Genomic DNA, 21,047 nt, shown 5'->3' with positions numbered 1-21,047 from the left:
GCATACAGCTTCCGGGTCATGTGGCCAGCAGGACTGAGCCGCTTCTGGCGAACCAGAGCAGTGCACGGAAAAGCCGTTTACCTTCCCGCCGGAGCGGGACCTACTTATCTACTTGCACTTTGAGGTGCTTTCGAACTGCTAGGTTGGCAGGAGCAGGGACCGAGCAACAGGAGCTCAATGGGATTCGAACCGCCGACCTTCTGATTGGCAAGTCCTAGGCTCTGTGGGTTAACCCACAGCGCCACCTGCTGAGACTCCTTCAGGTAGTGATAAAGCGGGATATCAAATCCAAACTCTTCTACTTCTTCTTGAGGTCAGCCAGCGAGCTTCGTGGCTGAGCAGAGATTCGAACCCTGGCTGTCCAGATCTTAGTCCGACACTCTGACCACTAAGTCACACCAGCTTCCACCCACTTGTGAAGACTTACGTCCAGAGCCTTGACGGTGCATCCTTCGGTCACACGGTCTCTGTGGAGTCTCTCCAGGATCACAGTGTCTGCTCCTTTGGTGTAAAGCTTGATATGGCCTTCGGGGTCCCGCACTGTGGGATGGAGAAACAAAAAACCCTTAAGTTGAGAGAGAGAGAGAGAGAGAGAGAGAGAGAGGGAGGGAGGGAGGGAGGGAGGGAGGGAGGCACCATCTGTTTACCAAAGGTGGGAAACCTCTGAACGTCCCAGATGTTCCTGGACCACAACTCCAATCATCCCTGACCGCTGGGGCTGATGGGAGTTGTAGTCTGGCAAAATCTGGAAGAATCAGTTTTCCCATCCTTGAAAATGCGCTTGGACTACTGCCATGCGCTCTATGTGAGGCTACCTTTGAAGGTGACCTGGAAACTACAATTAATCCAGAATGCGGCAGCCAGACTGGGGACCGGGAGTGGAGACCACATAACACCGGTCCTGAAAGACCTACATTGGCTCCCAGGACATTTCCGAGCACAATTCAAAGTGTTGGTGCTGACCTTGAAAGCCCTAAACGGCCCAGTAGACCTGAAGGAACGTCTCCACCCCCATCATCCAGCCCGGACACCTGGGTCCATCTCCTGAGGGCCTTCTGGCGGTTCCCTCCCTGCGAGAAGTGAGGTTACAGGGAACCAGGCAGAGGGCCTTCTCGGTGGTGGCGCCCGCCCTGTGGAACGCCCTCCCACCAGATGTCAAGGACCCTTATGGATTTTCGTATGGGACAGCGGCAGATGATTTTCAGGGTCCCCTTTTCCAACTCTACCATTATGGGCCCACAAAACACTGACCCACAATGGACATCCGTTTGCGGACGCTGTTGAAGTCCAGAAGGGCCAGCACTTTGTAGGTTCTCTCCACCCCGAGCTCGCTGATGGTGACCGTGTCCTGCGTTCGAGACAGGAAGACATAGCCCAGGTTCCTGGCCGCGGTCACCAGGGCTTCCTCGTCCGGCGAAGCGGCTTGGTAGACCAGCTGATCTATGAGAAATTTGGGAGGGAGGAGAGCAGATGGTCATTGCCAGAATCACCCCAGTCCCTTTTGCCCAGATGGATCACAAATCCATGAGGCTGGATGATGTCTTTGTTCTTCTTCTTTACAAAAAACTCCCCCCCCCCCAATTTATTTATGGGGTTTTTCAGATCGAAATTTTACAACGTAAAAACTACCGTAGAGCCATTCATTCCAATGGATCTGTTCTGGTTTTTCTTTTGTTTTTACATTTATATTTGTGACTTTTGTGATTTGTCCCGACAAAACACCTCATCGCAGTTTCTTCCTATCTATTCAAAGGGGCTTTGCTGCAGAATATACCAAATGTAAGAATTCACTGATCAATGTATCTCTGTACTGGCTCACTGGGAAAACTTCAGAAATTCATATAGACCTGTGAGCTCAGCTACTCAGCAGCCCCTCTGCCTGAGGGATAATTCATGGTATCCTGATACCTGAGTGCCAGACAGGTAGCCATTCCAGAAATAACAAGCCCAGATGAAGACAAAAGGGTGTGATTCACTTGGCTGGGAAACAGGGAAATGTAAATATCTCTTTTGTTACACTTGATGATCTCTTTCAGCTTCTGCCTTCTGGAAGAAGGTAAAAGGTAAAGGTAAAGGTACCCCTGCCCGTTCGGGCCAGTCTTGACAGACTCTAGGGTTGTGCGCTCATCTCACTCTAGAGGCTGGGGGCCAGCGCTGTCCGGAGACACTTCCGGGTCACGTGGCCAGTGTGACATCGCTGCTCTGGTGAGCCAGAGCCACACACGGAAATGCCGTTTACCTTCCCGCTAGTAAGCGGTCCCTATTTATCTACTTGCACCCGGGGGTGCTTTCAAACTGCTAGGTTGGCAGGCGCTGGGACCGAGCAACGGGAGCGCACCCCGCCGCGGGGATTCGAACCGCCGACCTTTCGATCAGCAAGCCCTAGGCACTGAGGCTTTTACCCACAGTGCCACCCGCGTCCCTGGAAGAAGGTACAGGGTTATAAAGACTAGGACTAGCCGCCTAAGAAGCAGTTTTTATCCAAATGCGATATTGGTTTTAAACGCAGTGTAACGTAGTCTCTGTGGGAGCATATCGTATTTAATTATGGGGTATCATAGTTTTTAGGGGGTTAACCAGGCTGGGATAGCTGGGATAGCAGGCTTGTTGGTTTCTGAATGTCTGGTGTAGATTTTTTTCAATTTCGTTGTTCTGTATGGGACAATGACAATAAAGATTATGGTATCGTATTGATGGGTGTTTGGTGGAGGGCAAGGGGAACCATGGGGCAGGGTCCAGGATGCTCAGATTACGGCCACCAGACCTCCCCTTTCATGATATAACCATGATGTATGAGTGATGTAGTTTGGGGGCTGTAACACGGGGATTAGCAGCTAATAAAAGTTGGGGTTCTCTTTTGTTCGGGGTTTCCATCTTGTTCCACCTGGTGGCAGGTGGGAGTCCTGTCGCGACAGTCTTCAATCAAGACCAAGCCGACTGGCTGCTGTTTCGCTCTGGTATTCCTGGCTGGTGTCCTTGTTTTTTGGTCCAGGGGAGCTCTCAGATTTCTCCGTTAACAGCACCCACAAATTTTGGCTCCAGGGCTTAGGAAAGCCATGGTTGTGGGGCCAAGCCAAACCCCTGGATCAACGTTTCTGCTGAACTTGGCATTACAAAAGCGACGGAATTGCCATTCAAAACAGAAACAAAAGGCGCAGTGTCCGTAATATGCGCTGCAAACATTTCCTCTTCTGGCTGCAAAACAGACGTCTTTCTCCACCAAATCCCATCTCGTTGCCAGGCAGAGGTGCCGCCCTGCATTTTTCCCGTTAACGACTTAACGGGTCACGCCATGGAATTAGCTCGACAAGGAAAGGATCTGCTTACACTGGGCTGAGTACCATAATTAAAAGTTTTAAAAACACAAACAAACAAATCCTTAGTATCTACTATCAAGCTGTGGCTTGTGGCTTCCATCCAGAGCCCTGTGGGTATTGTCATGGGAAAGTAAGAATAACAGCACCACTCAGGTGTCAGAGAAGCTGAAACAACAGCTAGTGGGAGCCAGCAATTTTTCAGAGACACGCACTTCCTCAAAGAGGATTCTAGTCCTCATTATTCTATGACTTTGTTTACTTCCTGCTAGGGTATGGAACGAGCTGCCCATTATATCCCATTTCAACCTTGCTGACCCTCATTCATAGATCTAAAATTTATTTTACACTAGGGTTGATCTGAGCAGGAAATTACACCCCGGTTCAGCCTTGCTGGGGGACGTGGGTGGCGCTGTGGGTTAAACCACAGAGCCTAGGGCTTGCCGATCAGAAGGTCGGTGGTTCGAATCCCCATGACGGGGTGAGCTCCCGTTGCTCGGTCCCTGCTCCTGCCAACCTAGCAGTTAGAAAGCACCTCAAAGTGCAAGTAGATAAATAGGTACCACTTCAGCGGGAAGGTAAACGGCGTTTCCATGCACTGCTCTGGTTCGCCAGAAGCGGCTTAGTCCTGCTGGCCACATGACCCGGAAGCTGTACGCCGGCTCCCTCGGCCAGTAAAGCGAGATGAGCGCCGCAACCCCAGAGTCGGTCACAAATGGACCTAATGGTCAGGGGTCCCTTTACCTTACTGCCATTCAGGCAAATTTTTAAAAAATTTAGTATAAACACCGACAATTGGGAAACACTGGCCTGCGAGTGCTCCAGTTGGAGAACAGCCTTTCCCAAAGGTGTTGTGGGCTTTGAAGACACTCGAACTCAGGACGCAAGGGAGAAACGCACTTAAGAGGAAGGTGCGCTTGGCAAACCCTCACCAGGATCAACTCCTGCCTGAAAACCTATGTCCCCACTGTAGAAGGACGTGTGGGTCCAGAACTGGCCTCTACAGTCACTTACGGACTCATGTTTATGGAAGATCTTACTCGGCTACGAGGGATCGCCAAATAAATTCTTTGCACGCTTGGGTGAAACATTCTCACGAAAACACGCACACCTTTCGACCTTTTCAGGGCCTTCTCAGTGGTGGCGCCCTCCCTGTGGAATGCCTTCCCGTCAAACGTCGAGGAGATAGACAATTATCTGACTTTTAGAAGACACCTGAAGGCAGCCCTGCTCAGGAAAGCTTTAAACGCTTGCTGTTTTATTACACTTTTATATTAGTTAAAAGCAGCCACTCACTCTCTTTCTCCTCCACCATGACGGTGTGGCAGATTGCCAGGAGACGCATGAATTCCTTCACCATGGGGTCGTCGTTTCGCCGGATGTTTTCCAGGAGCTGTTGGTCGTAAAATTCTAGCTTACTATCCAAGTACTTGTTCCACTTCAAATCAGACTCCTGGAGAGGGGAAGAAATGAAGTTAAGAGGTTAATGACGAGGAAGAACCCTGGGGAAGCTGCAAACCATCAGATTCCGTCTTCACACACACTCAGGTCAGAAACAACAACAATTTATTATTTATACCTCACCCATCTGGCTGGGTTTCCCCAGCCACTCTGGGCGGCTTCCAACAAAAGATTAAAAATACATCAAAACATCAATCATTAAAAGCTTCCCTAAACAGGGCTGCCTTCAGATGTCTTCTAAAAGTCAGATAGTTGTTTATTTCCTTGACATCTGACAGGAGGGCGTTGCACAAGGCGGGCGCCACCACCAAGAAGGCCCTCTGCCTGGTTCCCTGTAATTTCATTTCTCGCAGGGAGGGAACTGCCAGAAGGCTCTCAGAGATGGACCCAGGTGTCCGGGCTGGATGATGGGGGTGGAGACGCTCCTTCGGGGATACACGGCCATTTAGGGCTTGAAAAGTGAGCACCGAAACTTTGAATTGTGCTCGGAAACGTCCTGGGAGCCAATGTAGGTCTTTCAGACACGGTGTTATGTGGTCTTGGTGGCCGCTCCCAGTCCCCAGTCTAGCTGCCACATTCTGGATTAGTTGTAGTTTCTGGGTCACCTTCCAAGGCAGCCCCAGGTAGAGCGCATGGCAGTAGTCCAAGCGGGAGATGACCAGAGCATGCACCACTCTGGCCAGACAGTCTGCGGGCAGGGAGGGTCCCATCCTGCATACCAGATGGAGCTGCCCTGGACACAGAATTGACCTGCACCTCCATGGACAGCTGTGAGTCCAAAATGACCCCCAGGCTGCGCACTTGGTCTTTCGGGGGCACAGTTACCCCATTCAGGACCAAGGAGTCCCCCACACCTGCCCGCCCCCTGTCCCCCCAGAAACAGTCCTTCTGTCTTGTCAGGATTCAACCTCAATCTGTTGGCCGCCATCCATCCTCCAACCGCCTCCAGGCACTCACACAGAAATAAGCTTTCGGAGAAGAACGTTTCCACACTGTGGGCCTTGTGGTAAGAGAATATCCCCCCCCCCCCCCGCTTTATAGAAGTCCAATATGTCACTAGCTCTCATGTGCATAGAACTCTCCCATGTGGCAACAATGGCTCGGTTAGCACATAATGCTAAGCCATGGTTTGCTTAGCAAACAGCAGTTCAACCAGGTTTTGCTTCCCAGGCAGTCTCACTTTCTGCCTTTGTCGTCTGGGACACAATGTTCAAACAAAACCTGGCAAACTGTTGACAGCAAACCATGGTTAAGCTGCTGGGCTCGCACGCCATGCGAAACCATGGTTTTAATAAACCATGGAATAAGAAACCCTGGCTTGGGGTGCAATCATAAAGCAAACCAATCTCTTGAGGAACTCATGTAATTTACAGCAAGAATATACAACCTACCATGGACTTGTCTTGGGCGCTGTTCTGCGAACCTGCAAATATTTCCAAAAGGAAGAATCAGAAATAAGGAAGACCTAAATGTTAAGAAGGAATGGGGGGGGGGGAATTATAACTAATCTTAAAAACCATTGTAAAACGGTTAAAATGGTTAGCAGGACTGTAAATATCACTGGTAGTTTAATGGCGAATTTTGGACAGAATGGAGAGGTGAAAAGATTCTGGATTATCGTAAAAAATGCAAGAGGAAATGATTCGCAACAGGACCCACAAAGGGGAGGAGCAGCGAAGTCTGGGAGATTCCTCGGGATCTTGTTTTGAAGTTGTAAGTTGGACTTTAAAATTTTAATTTGGAAAACCAAATAAATGATTTTTTAAAAGAATGTGCAAAAGCTACCCTGGTGCGCAAAAGGTTAAAAAAAATGCATTTGTTGCCCTGCCCATTCTGAAGCTTGGCTAGACAGAAATGTAGGACTTTTTCCTAAATCCCAGTAGGACTTTACCGTATATCACCCCGTTGATACAACATTTCTTGAAGGTCATGATGTTCTGGGTCAAAGTCCCCGTCTTATCCGAGAAGACGTATTCTATCTGCCCCAGCTGGTCGTTCAGACTGGTGCTCCGAGCTTTCGCCGGCATGTCCTTCGGGGCGTAATACATTTCCCTGTCCCAGTTGATGAAACAACTGTTGACCAGGTAAATGAATTCGAACCTGCGCCGGAGAGAAAAACCCCACAATCGCTGAACAGGCAAAGAAGACTTTTGTGGCTTGTGGAGCAAAGCTGGAACAACCTACTGAACATCAGAATGCTCCTCCTAGCTTGTGGACTCCCCTTCCTAGGAGGTTTCAAAGCAGAGGTTTGGACGGTCACCTGATCTGGATGCTTTGGTGGGGTTTGACTAGATGAACCTTGGGGTCCCTTCCAACTCTGCAATTCTACGGTTCTGCGATCAGGGCCTTTCTAAATCCAGCATCCTGTTGTCACCATTGCCACTCGGATCCCACGGTCTTCTGGCGGTTCCCTCACTGCGAGAAGCAAAGTTAGAGGGGACCAGGCAGAGGGCCTTCTCGGTGGTGGCGCCCTCCCTTCAGATGTCAAGGAAATAAACAACTATCTGACTTTCAGAAGACATCTGAAGGCAGCCCTGTTTAGGGAAGTTTTTAATGTTTGATGTTTTATGGTGTTTTTAATACTCTGTTGGGAGGTGGCGACCGTGGCTGGGCGATGTCCCTATTTTCAGGGGAGAAATGTTGGAGGGGATGGGAAAGGATGTGCCTATTTTCACGGGAGAAATGTTGGAGAGGATGGAATAGGACGTCCCTATTTTCAGGGGAGAAACATTGGAGGGGATGGAATAGGACGCCCCTATTTTCAGGGGAGAAACGCTGGAGGGGATGGAATAGGACGTCCCTATGTTCAGGGGAGAAACGTTGGAGGGGATGTTGCACAACTCAGTTCCTTCAGTCTGTGGGGACGTTGCTGTGATTGACTAAGGAGTTAGCCAACGAGGAATGTTATGCTCCCAGGAAAAGTGGTATAGTGGTACCTTCAGACCACAGACGCTTCAGGTTACAGACTCCGCTAACCCAGAAATAGTACCTCGCGTTAAGAACTTTGCTTCCGGATGAGAACAGAAATCACACTGTGGCAGCAGGAGGCCCCATTAGCTAAAGTGGTGCGTCAGGTGAAGAACAGTTTCAGGTTAAGAACGGACCTCCAGAACGAATTTAGTTCTTAACCCAAGGTACCACTGTACAATGGAATTTTAGAGCTGGAAGGAGTTTCCAGGGGCTGTATAATCCAACCCGCATTGTCCTTGTTGGCTGACCCAATACTCCCGTGAACCAATCAATAAAGGTAAAGGGACCCCTGACCATTAGGTCCAGTCGTGGACGACACTGGGGTTGCGGCGCTCATCTCGCTTTATTGGCCGAGGGAGCCGGCGTACAGCTTCCGGGCAATGTGGCCAGCATGACTAAGCCGCTTCTGGCGAACCAGAGCAGCACACGGAAATGCCGTTTACCTTCCCGCTGGAGTGGTACCTATTTATCTTCTTGCACTTTGATGTGCTTTCGAACTGCTAGGTTGGCAGGAGCAGAGACCGAGCAACGGGAGCTCACCCCGTCATTGCGGGGATTCGAACCGCCAACCTTCTGATCGGCAAGTCCTAGGCTCTGTGGTTTAACCCACTGTTAATCGAACTGCTAGGTTGGCAGGAGCAGGGACTGAGCAATGGGAGCTCACCCCGTCATTGCAGGGATTCGAACCGCCGACCTTCTGATCGGCAAGCCCTAGGCTCTGTGGTTTAACCCACAGCGCCACCCGCGTCCCGTATTCCCGCGAACCAGTCAATATGGGCCCCCGAGTGAGGCAGTCCATGCTGAGACACGGTCCTCTCGTGCCTCTCCAATCACGGCTGCCTGAGGAAGAGGAGGCGGCTGACGACTTACGTGATGAGCATAGACATGGGGATAACCAGGCTGAGGAGAATAAGGAAGCCCCAGAAGGCAAAGAAGGCGTATTGGATGGAGCTGGTGGTGCTGTAGAAAGCAAAGAGGTAGGCGTGCTGTTCCCGGAACCTCTCGGCACTGACGCCGGATCCGACCGCCAGGCCGAAGGAGATGAGGAAGAGTGAGACGGTGATCTGCGGAGAGAAGCGAAGAAGGGTCAGGCCTTCGTGGGGAGAAGACTCTGGACCAGCTACTCCCAACTCTAGACCCACCAAGCGTCCCAGTTTTCCAAGGACAATCCTGGATTTACAGAAGCCGCCCCAGTTTCTGATGTTATCCTCACCCCCTCAACTGTATTACCTGGGTTGTGAAGGCGCCCTAAAGACGTTAAAGCAAAGATTATGGGATACTGCACACAGTGACTTGCGATCTCGATCGCACGCAGTCTGTAGTCCGCTGGCAGTAGGAGTACAATATGGGCATGTCTTTAAGTTAACACCTTACATTAAAAACCTGACAGTACCAAACTATCGAAGGCTTTTCACCAAAGCCAGACTAAACGTCTTTCCTTCTGCGGTGTTGAGAGGAGTTCCCTACCAGGACAGACTTGGCTCGTGTGCTCAAGACATCGACTCCATAAAACATATTTTGCTGCACTGTGCAAAATATGAGGAAGCCAGGGCTGAACTGATTCTACCCTCGCTGGTACCTTTCCCGGGAAAATCAGAGGCTCACTCTGTCAGGTTCCTATTGGAAGACTGGACAAATGCTAGAACGTTAGCAGTGGCAAAGTTTTTATCGGCGGTTGCAAGAACCAATGATCCCTATATTCTGAACAAAATGCTTGTTTAACCTGGAGTTAGGCTGTATGAATTGTGCATTGCTTTGTAATGATTTGTTGGGTTTATTTATGATTATTACTTTGTCAAAAGAAGAAGAAAAGAAAAGAAAAGAAAAGAAGAAAAGAAAACTTCCAGCTCCCATGGGTGAGGAGATACACACAAATATCAGGGAGGGACAGCCAAATCTTCTTACCAGTAGCACCAGGCGATCCATCAGATGGCTGAGTTTGGTCTTCTTCAACTTGATTTTCCCACAGTTTTTCATGATTTTGGTATCGAAGCCTGTGGAGGGGAGACGTTTGAATACAATTCTCTGATGAAAATAGGGACGTCCCATTCCATCCCCTCCAACGTTTCTCCCCTGAAAACAGGGACGTCCTATTCCATCCCCTCCAACGTTTCTCCCGTGAAAATAGGGACGTCCTATTCCATCCCCTCCAACGTTTCTCCCCTGAAAAGAGGGACGTCCTATTCCATCCCCTCCAACGTTTCTCCCCTGAAAAGAGGGACGTCCTATTCCATCCCCTCCAACGTTTCTCCCCTGAAAAGAGGGACGTCCTATTCCATCCCCTCCAATGTTTCTCCTGTGAAAATTGGCTGCAAAACTAATGAAATGCATAAACTTGAAAAGTAAAAATGAAAACTTTAAAAACAAAGAGAAGGTGCAGAAGGCTGGAGAGGAGGGAGGCCAAGAGGCAGAGATGAGTTTGGCTGGGGAAGAGGCACAAGAGTCTCCCCTCTTTCTGCGACAACCTAGAACCAGGAGAGGCATGAAAAGGGCGGAGGAGAGGTTGGCTGCATTCAGGCGCAGTCTCCGATTGCTTGGGAAAAGCCCTGGGGAGGAGGCAGGGACTATCGATCTTTATAACTGATGTTCATGGAGGAAAGAGCTGCTCCGCTCATTAGGCCTGACACACAGCCAAGTCTGTTTTTGCAAACTCCATCTTTGCACTGTGCAACTTCAACACCAAGAAAGCAGGTAGCGCTTGTGACTTTTGGAGGGCTCTAGTACGCTCAGTGGGACCTGGGTGGTGCTGTGAGTTAAACCACAGAGCCTAGGACTTGCTGATCAGAAGGTTGGTGGTTCGAATCCCCACAACGGGGTGAGCGCCGGTTGCTTGGTCCCTGCTCCTGCCCACCTAGCAGTTCGGAAGCACGTCCAAGTGCAAGTAGATAAATAGGTACCGCTCTGGCGGGAAGGTAAACGGCGTTTCCGTGCGCTGCTCTGGTTCGCCAGAAGCGGCTAAGTCCTGCTGGCCACATGACCCGGAAGCTGTACGCTGGCTCCCTCGGCCAATAAAGCGAGATGAGCGCCGCAACCCCAGAGTCGGCCACGACTGGACCTAATGGTCAGGGGTCCCTTTACCTTTTAGCACGCTCACTGGGAGAGTGGAAATGGACAATGGGAGTTGTAGTCCCACAATAATAATTATAATAATTAATAATAATTTGCAGGGTGCGACTTTGGCTATCCAGGACCAACACATCTACTTCTCTCTCCTGTGTGTGTCAAGAAACCGTGTCAAACCGGCTCATAATCTTTCCTTAACTGCCTCCGCATTGCTGCTGCTGTTACCCAGCGTGGCCAGAGATCTGTCGTGAGATTAGGCATCACTAAAGGCTTTGGGGAAACTGGTACGGCGAGTTTCTTAATGCTTCCTGCTTTCAGAAGTCAGCCCAGGGCAGAGGGTTGAGAAGGGAAAAGAAGGAGGAAGAATAGAGCCTTTATGTTGCGGAATTTCGGCAACGGAAAAGGCGTTTGGGCAACGTCTATTTGCAATGCTCACCTCAGGATAGACACACCAGGACATTGTAGCATCGCAAGGGGCCTAACTTTATATATATATATATATATAAAGTATTTCTATACTTTCACAAAATATCAGGGCTGGGCGTAGATTGTAGTCAACTACGCTCGACTCACAGCGAACCCTTTGAAATAAACAGACCTAAGTCAGCCGTGTCCATTCATTCCAATGGGTCTACTCTGCGTAGGGAAGAGGGGGAGAATCTGGGTGGGGGCAAATCTAGCAAATTCGCCCTTTCTGAAACAGCGTGAGATCTGCCCCCCCTTCGAAATTTGCACCGATCCGAATTTTGCGATGCACCTCTCCAAGCCACCGACGTTTACGAAAAGCGTGTCGTTAAGTAAAAGCGCGCTTAAAAAGGAATAGACCAGTGTGAGCAGCATGCAGGAATGCCTTATATTTGCAGGAATCCCTTGCAATAAAAACTAAAAAATCTGTACGTTGCGTCTTTTGAAGTCGGTGAGCGTCGCTGCTCCCTGTGGAAGTGAGTTCCGCAGGTTAACTTGCATGAAGGGGTTTCTCTTAGCTGCCCTGAAGCTTCCAAGGGAAGGTGGATTTTTAAGGTGGGCGTTTTGGGGACCCTCTGTGAGAAAAACGCCGAACAAATCAAAACCAATGAAGTAGGTAGATAAGGCCGTGCTGCAAAGACAGGGCTCAGCTCACCTGCGTAGATGACGAGGCCGTAGCAGGCCTCTGTGTTGCGCACCTTGCAGCCCCGCAACAAGACTTTCTCACTGTCGAGGGAATATTTCTCTCCGTGCCAATCCAACGTCCCCACGAAGCTGTGCATCCGGCTGTTCGGCTCCTCGCAAGTGATTACCCCTGCGGAGTTTGGAAAAAGGAGAGGCGAAAAATTAGGTTTTGTCTTTCTGCTGTCCAGAGACGCCCTCCTTCACTCTGCAACATGCAACCACTATTAATAATAATAATAATAATATATACCCCGCCCATCTGGTTTGGTTTCCCCAGCCACTCCCAACAGATCATCTTCCAAGGCCCTCCTTCGTGTGCCGTCTACTCGAGAGGTGCAGAGGGTGGCAACATGAGAGCGGGGGCTTCTTTGCAGTGGCTCCCCGTCTGTGGAACGCTCTCCCCAGGGAAGTTCGCCTGTTGCCTTCATTGTACACCTTTAGGCGCCCGGCAGAAACGTTCCTTTTTAACCAGGCCTTTGCTTGATCTCATTGACATCCAACACCCTTTTAGAATGTGGCTCTTTTGCGGGTTTTTTAAAATTGGGTTATTGTTTTTGCTTTGATTTTATATATTATGGTTTTGTTTGTGAACTGCTCGGAGACCTCCAGGTAGAGGGCAGTTTATAAATTGAATATATTATTATTATTACCCAGACACTGAGGTCCAGTTCAGAGGGCCTTCTGGCTGTTCCCTCACTACGAGAAGCCAAGTTACAGGGAACCAGGCAGAGGGCCTTTTCGGTGGTGGCGCCCGCCCTGTGGAAAGCCCTCCCACCAGATGTCAAGGAGATAAAGAACCACCAGACTTTTAGAAGACACCTGAAGGCAGCCCTGTTTAGGGAAGCTTTTAATGTTTGATGCATTACTGCAGCTGGGGAAGCCCAGCCAGATGGGTGGAGTATAAATTATTATTATTATTATTATTATTATTATTATTATTATTATTATTATTATTACTCTGCTATGAGTAATCGCCAAAGATGATGATGATGATGATGATGATGATAATGATTACTTGGACTAAATATCTAGCTTAAAGCAGAAATATCTAGCAGAAAACACATGCACACACATTCCAAGGAATCAACGGCATAAAGCACTAAACACCAGTGGAAAACTTTTGAGAATGAAAAGTTGTTGTTGTTTAATCTTTTAGTGGTGTCCGACTCTTCGTGTCCCCCTGGACCAGAGCACGCCGGGCCCTCCTGTCTTCCACTGCCTCCCGCAGTTGGGCCAAACTCATGTTGGCCGCTTCGAGAACACTGTCCCACCATCTTGTCCTCCGTCGTGCCCTTCTCCTTGTGCCCTCCATCTTTCCCAACATCAGGGTCTTTTCCAGGGAGTCTTCTCTTCTCATGAGGTGGCCAAAGTCTTGGAGCCTCAGCTTCAGGATCTGTCCTTCCCGGTGACCACTCAGGGCTGATTTCCTTCAGAATGGAGAGGTTGGATCTTCTTGCAGTCCATGGGACTCTCCAGAGTCTCCTCCAGCACCAGAACTCAAAAGCATCCATTCTTCGGCCATCAGCCTTCTTGATGGTCCAGCTCTCACTTCCATACATCACTACTGGGAAAACCATAGCTTGAACTATACGGACCTTTGTCGGCAAGGTGATGTCTCTGCTTTTTAAGATGCTGTCTAGGTTTGTCATCGCTTTTCTCCCAAGAAGCAGGCGTCTTTTAATTTCGTGGCTGCTGTCCCCATCTGCAGTGATCATGGAGCCCAAGAAAGTCAAATCTCTCACTGCCTCCATTTCTTCCCCTTCTATTTGGAGGTCCTGGCGACTGACACTCACCGTCAAAAGCAGCCATGCTCCCATCGTTGGTCAACTGCTCATGCGTCACCAAGAGAGCTTGCCGGTACTTCAGGTTGGTCTCTCTGCGAAAGAAGGACGGAGAGGGAATTTATCAGTGGGGGGAAACCGCAGGCCGTCTGTGAACGATGAGCCTATTCATTTATAGGGATTTGTTTATAGGGGAACTTATTTTAGGTAGAGGGAGGTGCGCAGAGGAGCGCTCAACCCCAGCCCAGAATGGCAGCGACGGCTTAAAAAGAAGAAAACAACGTAAGAGGCAGCCTTACCCGTCAATGTCCATCGTCTCCACGTAGCAGAGGCTGTTTGGCTCTGTGCTGGAGAGCAAGAGGAGGTCTGCCTGCGGAAATCGAGAGCAGAACACCTAAGACAGGATTCCTGGTGGGATGAGCAGTTGTAAATAACGCAGGGGGTTGGGAACTATCCGCCCACGGACTGGCCGACTGGGCCAAGGCAGCCATGGACCTCTTTCTCAGAGTAAATTCAGGCACCCTTTCAGCCATCCACCAAGAAAGGGAGGGAGGGAGGGAAGGAAGGAAGGAAGGAGAAAGGGAGGGAAGAAGAAAGGGAGGGAAGGAGGGAAGGAGGGAAGGAGGGAAGGAGGGAAGGAGGGAAGGAAGGAAGGAGAAAGGGAGGGAAGGAGAAAGGGAGGGAAAGAGGGAAGGAGGGAAGGAGGGAGAGAGAGAGAGAGAGAGAGAGAGAGAGAGAGAGAGAGAGAGAGAGAGAAGGCAGGCAGTCAGGCAGGCAGTCAGGAAGGGAGGAAGGAAGGAAAGAAAGAAAGAAAAAGGGAGGGAGGGAGGGAGGGAGGGAGGGAGGGAGGGAGGGAGGGAGGGAGGGAGGGAAGGAAGGAAGGAAGGAAGGAAGGAAGGAAGGAAGGAAGGAAGGAAGGAAGATAGGAAGGGGAAAGGAAAGAAGGGAGGGAGGGAGGGAGGGAGGGAGGGAGGAAGGAAGGAAGGAAGGAAGGAAGGAAGGAAGGAAGGAAGGGGAGAGAGAAGGAAGGAAGGAGGGAAGGAGGGAAGAAACCAATGAATGAATGAACAAATGAAGGAACGAAGGAGAAAGGGAGGGAAGGAGGGAAGAAACAAACGAATGTACGAACAAAGGAACGAAGGAATGAAGGAGAAAGGGAGGGAAGGAGGGAAGGAAGGAAGGAAGGAAGGGGAGGAAGGAACTTACAGGCACAATGCTGTCCTTACGGAGGCAGACGATATCACCCACGCAGATATCCCGCCATTTCTTCTGGATGAAACTGGGTTGGAGGGAACAAGGAGAGAGAATCAGCTGCCTTCAGGAGCCAGCCCTGCACACGAAAGGGAAGAGGCTAATGCTGTGGCTTGACACCCTCTCCCCCCCCCCCCCCCCGTGGGGCTCAACTGTTCAGCCCCACACTTGCCGCAGAGGACCTCCGTGGAGCTGAGCAGCTGTAAAGGAGAGCGAGGCTGAAGGGCAGGGGCTGGTCCACTCTCAAGACAGTCAATGCCCCCTGAATGCCAGCCGCTGGGGGGCTTCCCCTGATGGGCACCTGGCAGCACGGAAGACCCCTCCCCCTTCTCTTCCAGCTCTCCTCACCTTTTCCCCGTCAAAATCTCGCAAGGGCGGCTGTTGATCTCCCAGTCGCTATGATGACGGCCCTGTGGAGTGAAAGGAGGAGAGAAAAAAGATTATTTCCGTTGCCAATACTATATAGACATACAGGCCAGGTTTATCCTGCCTGTCCTACATAAATTCCCAGGATGTGCAAACTAACAACAACAACTTATTATTTATACCCAGCCCATCTGGCTAGGTTTCCCCAGCCACTCTGGGTGGCTTTCAACACAATATTAAAATACAATAGTCTATTAAACATTAAAAGCTTCCCTAAACAGGGCTGCCTTCAGATGGCTTCTAAAAGTCTGGTAGTTGTTTCCTTGACATTTGATGGGAGGGCGCCACCACCGAGAAGGCCCTCTGCAAGGTTTGCTGTAAAGTCGCTTCTCGCAGGGAGGGAACTGCCAGAAGGCCCTCAGAGCTGGACCCCGGTGTCCGGGCTGGACGATGGGGGTGGAGACGCTCCTTCAGGTATACTGGACCGAAGCCGTTTAGGGCTTTCAAGGTCAGCACCAACACTTTGAATTGTGCTCCGAAACATCTTGAAAGCCAATGTAGGTCTTTCAGGACCGGTGTTATATGGTTTCGGCGGCTGCTCCCAGTCCCCAGTCCAGCTGCCACATTCTGGATTAGTTGTAGTTTCTGGGTCATCTTCAAAGGTAGCCCCACATAGAGCGCATGGCAGTAGTACAAGTGGGGGATAACTAGAGCATGCACCACTCTGGAGAGACAGTCTGCAGGCAGGGAGGGTCTCATCCTGCGCACCAGATGGAGCTGCCCTGGACACAGAACTGACCTGCGCCTCCATGGACAGCGGTGAGTCCAGAATGACCCCCAGGCTGCACACCTGGTCCTTCAGGGGCACAGTGACCCCATTCAGGACCAGGGAGTCCTCCACACCTGCCCGCCCCCTGTCCCCCAAAAACAGTACTCCTGTCTTGTCAGGATTCAACCTCAATCTGTTGGCCGCCACCCAACCTCCAACTAAAAGGACTAAAAGCCCTGTTCCTATATTGTCTGAAAAGGGAACCCAGATAAGATTAAATTTGTGGGCGAGAGATCTATGAGGGGTCCTCAACGTGCCAACCCAGACTTACAATGTCATCAATCAGGTCTCGGACGCCTCTGATGGACAGCAAGAGCGTGAGGGGGAAGAGGAGAGCAAACCAGGGAAGCGTGGAGATCTGGGGGACAGTCTGAAACAGAAGACAAGCCAGGAACAATGAATATTCGGAGATTTCTCACAATGGTTTGGAACCCAGTTCAGCTACTGATGGATTGACTGGGTGACTGCAGAAATGGATAAAAGCCCCCCATCCAAACAATGACCGTCATCAGTCTAGGTAAGGGGGGGGGGAGAATTAGTTTCAATTTTTATCATCTACAATACTGTCCTATTTAAACCACAGAGCCTAGGACTTGCCGATCAGAAGGTCGGCGGTTCGAATCCCCGCAATGACGGGGTGAGCTCCCGTTGCTCGGTCCCTGCTCCTGCCAACCTAGCAGTTCGAAAGCACAAAGTGCAAGTAGATAAATAGGTACCGCTCCGGCGGGAAGGTAAACGGCGTTTCCGTGCGCTGCTCTGGTTCGCCAGAAGCGGCTTAGTCCTGCTGGCCACATGACCCGGAAGCTGTACGCCGGCTCCCTCGGCCAGTAAAGCGAGATGAGCGCCGCAACCCCAGAGTCGGTCACGACTGGACCTAATGGTCAGGGGTCCCTTTACCTTTACAGCGCATTAACTATTGCTTTCATTCTATGGATCAATGGTCTTGTTAGATAGTAAAGTTCACATTAAATGGCTGTTTTTAAAAGTCTGGAACGGATTAATCCGTTTTGCGTTACTTCCTATGGGAAAGCGCGCCTCAGTTTTGGAACGCTTTGGTTTTGGAACGGACGTCCGGAAGGGGTTAAGTTTGAGAACCAAGGTACCACTGTACTTCCGGGTTTACGGCATTCGTAAACCAAAATGTTCGTCAACGGAGATGTTCGTAAACCAAGGTACCGCTGTATTTTAGATCTGTTTCTTTGAAGATCACTCAGTCTTGATGCTTGAAGCAATAGGCGCTAGGGGTCACTCACACACACACACCCCATTGGCTTGCTCCAGAATTCCACTTTGGGACACCCCCGCTCCCAAATACATGAGAGGCCCCTTACCTGCAGGAGGATGATGAAGATGAAGTATATATTAACCAGCCGATGAAGTTGTTCGTACAAGTTGAGAGGGAGAAAAGTGAGGACGTTATACTTGGCCGTCTTGATGCCGTTGCCCTGAACACAAAGGTGGAAGGACAAAAATAAATAAATAAAGATGTGTGTTCTGAGACTTATTTGAGTTAATAATAATAATAATAATATATTATTTATACCCCGCCCATCTGGCTGGGCTTCCCCAGCCACTCTGGGCGGCTTCCAAAAAATATTAAAATACTGTAATACACCCAACATTAAAAGCTTCCCTAAACAGGGCTGCCTTCAGATGTCTTCTAAAAGTCTGGTAGTTGTTGTTCTCTTTGACATCTGGTGGGGGGGTGTTCCACAGGGCGGGCGCCACCACTGAGAAGGCCCTCTGCCTGGTTCCCTGTAACCTCACTTCTCACAGTGAGGGAACCACCAGAAGGCCCTCGGGAGATGGACCCCGGTGTCCAGGGTGGAGATGCTCCTTCAGGGATACTGGGCCGAGGCCATTTAGAGCTTTCAAGGTCAGCACCGACACTTTGAATTGTGCTCGGAAACATGACCTTGAAAGCCCTAAACGGCCTCAGTCCTGTATCCCTGAAGGAGCGTCTCCACCTCCATCGTTCTGCCCGGACACTGAGGTCCAGCGCCGAGGACCTTCTGGCGGTTCCCTCATTGCGAGAAGTGAGGTTACAGGGAACCAGGCAGAGGGCCTTCTCGGTGGTGGCGCCCTCCCTTCAGATGTGAAGGAAATAACCAGCTATCCTATCTTTAAAAGACATCTGAAGGCAGCCTTGTGTAGGGAAGTTTTTAATATTTAACGCTGGACTGTTTTTAACACTTGATTGGGAGCCGCCCAGAGTGGCTGGGGAAACTCAGCCAGATGTGCGGGGTATAAATATATGATGATGATGATGATGATGATGATGATGATGATGATTTTGTTGCTGCAGGTTGCCTAACGCTTAGGCCAGCCCCTTCTAGAACCGAGTCATGTTTTATCCAAGCTGCAGTGACTCCACTGCTTAAGAAAAGGAAATATAATTTGCAGTAAGCACCGGGGCTTTGGGGAAGGGGACGGAACTGGACTTGCCATAAGCTACAAGATCAATAGAACAGAGGTTCCATTTCCTTACAGCGTATTTTCTCTTCTTCAGACACCAGGCGTAGGTCGTGTGAAACTGCTCGTGGTATGCCCTGTCGTTGGCCTTCACGATCCAGGTGAAATCTGGACAAAGAGAGGGAGGAAGAACTCAGAGGCAGCACTGCTTGCAGAGAGCAGCCTAGAACCCCATGATAGAAAAGAGATGCCTGGAACACAGCTAGAGAGATCTAGAACCTAAGAGGCACCTAGAACCGTAAAAGGGGAAATGGGTGTCCAGAGCACAAATGAGCCCAGTACCCGGAAATATCAAGTGAGGTCTATAAACCAAAGCAGACAGAAGTCTAGAACCCTGGGATATCGCGAGAGCTCCAGAACACCCACCCCTCCAATTAATCTGGAGCGCTTAGTTTGAGGTTCACAGAGACCATTTGCTAGGTCTCTGTCTCCCTCTTAATGTACGTCATTTAAAGACTGGTTCTTATTATTCTTTTTGTTTTTAAAAATCCCACTCTTCAGTCACAAGTGGCTTTCACAGTGGCTTAAAAATCATGAAAGAGAGAAAGAGAGAAAGAAAGAATGGAAGGAAGGAAGGGAAGGGAAGGAAGGGAGAGAGAGAGGGAGGGAGGGAGGGAGGGAGGGGGAGAGAGAGAGAGAGAGAGAGAGAGAGAGAAAGAAAGAAAGAAAGAAAGAAAGAAAGAAAGAAAGAAAGAAAGAAAGAAAGAAAGAAAGAAAGAAGGTGGAGAGAGAGAGCCAGACAGAGAGAGAGAGAGAGAGGAAGGAGGGAAGGAAGGAAGGAAGGAAGGAAGGAAGGGAAAAAGCAAAAGAAAGAAAGAAAGAAAGAAAGAAAGAAAGAAAGAAAGAAAGAAAGAAAGAAAGAGAGAGGGAGAGGGAGGGGAGAGAGAGAGAGAGACAGAGAGAGAGAGAGGAAGGAAGGAAGGATGGAAGGAAGGAAGGAAGGGAAAAAGAGAGAAGAGAGAGAGAGAGAGAGAGAGAGAGAGAGAGAGAGAGAAAGAAAGAAAGAAAGAAAGAAAGAAAGAAAGAGGGAGAGGGAAGGAAGGAAGGAAGGGAGGGAGGGAGGGAGGGAGGGAGGGAGGGAGGGGAAGGAAGGAAGGAAGGAAGGAAGGAAGGAAGGAAGGAAGGAAGGAAGGAAGGAAGGAAGGAATCCTCAGGCTTACAATGTAAAAAACCATGACATAAAAGGAAAGCAGGTTGGGAGGGAAGAGGAAAGAAGCAAGCGCAGGTCCAAGTTCTCAGCTACCTGGTTGGGCTTTGGAGTCATCCTCGCTGGCCATTTTGGTCCCTAGAAATCAAAGAGATGGACAGAGAGGTAGATGAGACAGACTGCACCAGTCACGTATCTGGGTCAGCATTTCGCCTTGTATCCTTTGAACAATTTTGTGCGCTTGAATCGTTCTTTTTCGGTTTTTATTATTTATCATTTTTCTTTCCTTTTCCTTTTTCCTTTTCCTTTCCTTTTTATAGTTTTCCTTTTTCATATTTTCGTATTTTTCGTATTTTTTTCTTTTTCTTTTTGAATATTTGGATGTCATGTTTAATTCATGCTTTCTCTGTCATTTTTTAAAAATGCAATAAAGATAATAATAAAAATAATAGAGAGAAAAGTTGGTCCATTAAGTTAACTTATTCCAGAAAGGATGCTGAACGTATAAACTAGCCTAACAGGTTTATGGGAAAATTGGCGTTTTTAATAATATTTTGGATCAACGGCTTCAAGGACTAGGTCCCACCTTACGCTGCTTTCAAGCTGCCGTAATAGCATTTCGTAGAATCATAGAATTGCGGAATTGAATGGGAGCCCTCCAGAGGTCCTCTAGTCTGACCCCATGCAATGGAGGAATCCTAGCAAAAGAATTCCGGAGATCTTTGAACTGAAAAGTTCACACACAAACACACACAGAGACCTGGAAGATTCTGGTAAACAGAGAAGGCATTTGGCCCGATTCCGCAGGATAATTTTTCTCTTTGATGTTTAGCCAGTCCTTTGAATAGGCAAATTTCAATCTGTCCCCGGCGTGCCTCATAAAACAAGGGGGAAATGGATGGACTCAGTGTCTCAGCTGGAGGTGGGCTGTCGGGGCGTATTTCCTTTAGAAGACTCTGCACGTTTCATTTTTAAAAAAATACAGTAGCCCCTTGGTTCTCAAACTTAATCCATTCCGGAAATACTGTTCCAAAACCAAAGCGTTCCAACACCAAGGCACGCTTTCCCATAGAAAGCAATGCAAAACGGATCAATCCGTTCCAGAGTTTTAAAAACAACCCCTAAAACTGCAATTTCACGTGAATTTTGCTATCCAACGAGACCATTGATCCATAAACGAAAGCAATCATCAATGCACTGAACTATAAAATAAATAAGACAGTATTGTCGATGATAAAAATTAA

The 21,047-nt window shown here is 49.3% G+C and overlaps 1 protein-coding gene across 1 annotated transcript in view; it reads right to left on the bottom strand.

The window, feature by feature from the left end:
- Positions 1-21,047, bottom strand: part of ATP8B3 (ATPase phospholipid transporting 8B3) — a 49,290-nt gene that overhangs the window by 18,104 nt on the left and 10,139 nt on the right. Inside the window, exons 2-17 of the mRNA XM_077922017.1 lie at positions 19,900-19,941; positions 18,673-18,764; positions 17,516-17,629; positions 16,456-16,554; positions 15,338-15,399; positions 14,945-15,017; positions 14,038-14,108; positions 13,751-13,833; positions 11,929-12,087; positions 9,651-9,739; positions 8,616-8,809; positions 6,667-6,875; positions 6,167-6,198; positions 4,611-4,767; positions 1,252-1,440; positions 428-540 (exon numbers count right to left, since the gene is read on the bottom strand). Coding sequence (XP_077778143.1) covers positions 428-540; positions 1,252-1,440; positions 4,611-4,767; positions 6,167-6,198; positions 6,667-6,875; positions 8,616-8,809; positions 9,651-9,739; positions 11,929-12,087; positions 13,751-13,833; positions 14,038-14,108; positions 14,945-15,017; positions 15,338-15,399; positions 16,456-16,554; positions 17,516-17,629; positions 18,673-18,764; positions 19,900-19,941 — 1,778 coding nt within the window. The remainder of the gene's footprint in view (positions 1-427; positions 541-1,251; positions 1,441-4,610; positions 4,768-6,166; positions 6,199-6,666; positions 6,876-8,615; positions 8,810-9,650; positions 9,740-11,928; positions 12,088-13,750; positions 13,834-14,037; positions 14,109-14,944; positions 15,018-15,337; positions 15,400-16,455; positions 16,555-17,515; positions 17,630-18,672; positions 18,765-19,899; positions 19,942-21,047) is intronic.

Source organism: Podarcis muralis, chromosome 18 (assembly GCF_964188315.1).
Source record: "Podarcis muralis chromosome 18, rPodMur119.hap1.1, whole genome shotgun sequence".
NCBI classification, from domain to species: domain Eukaryota; kingdom Metazoa; phylum Chordata; class Lepidosauria; order Squamata; family Lacertidae; genus Podarcis; species Podarcis muralis.
The sequence above is the reverse complement of the archived record's forward strand: the minus strand, read 5'-3'. Positions and strand labels throughout refer to the sequence as shown.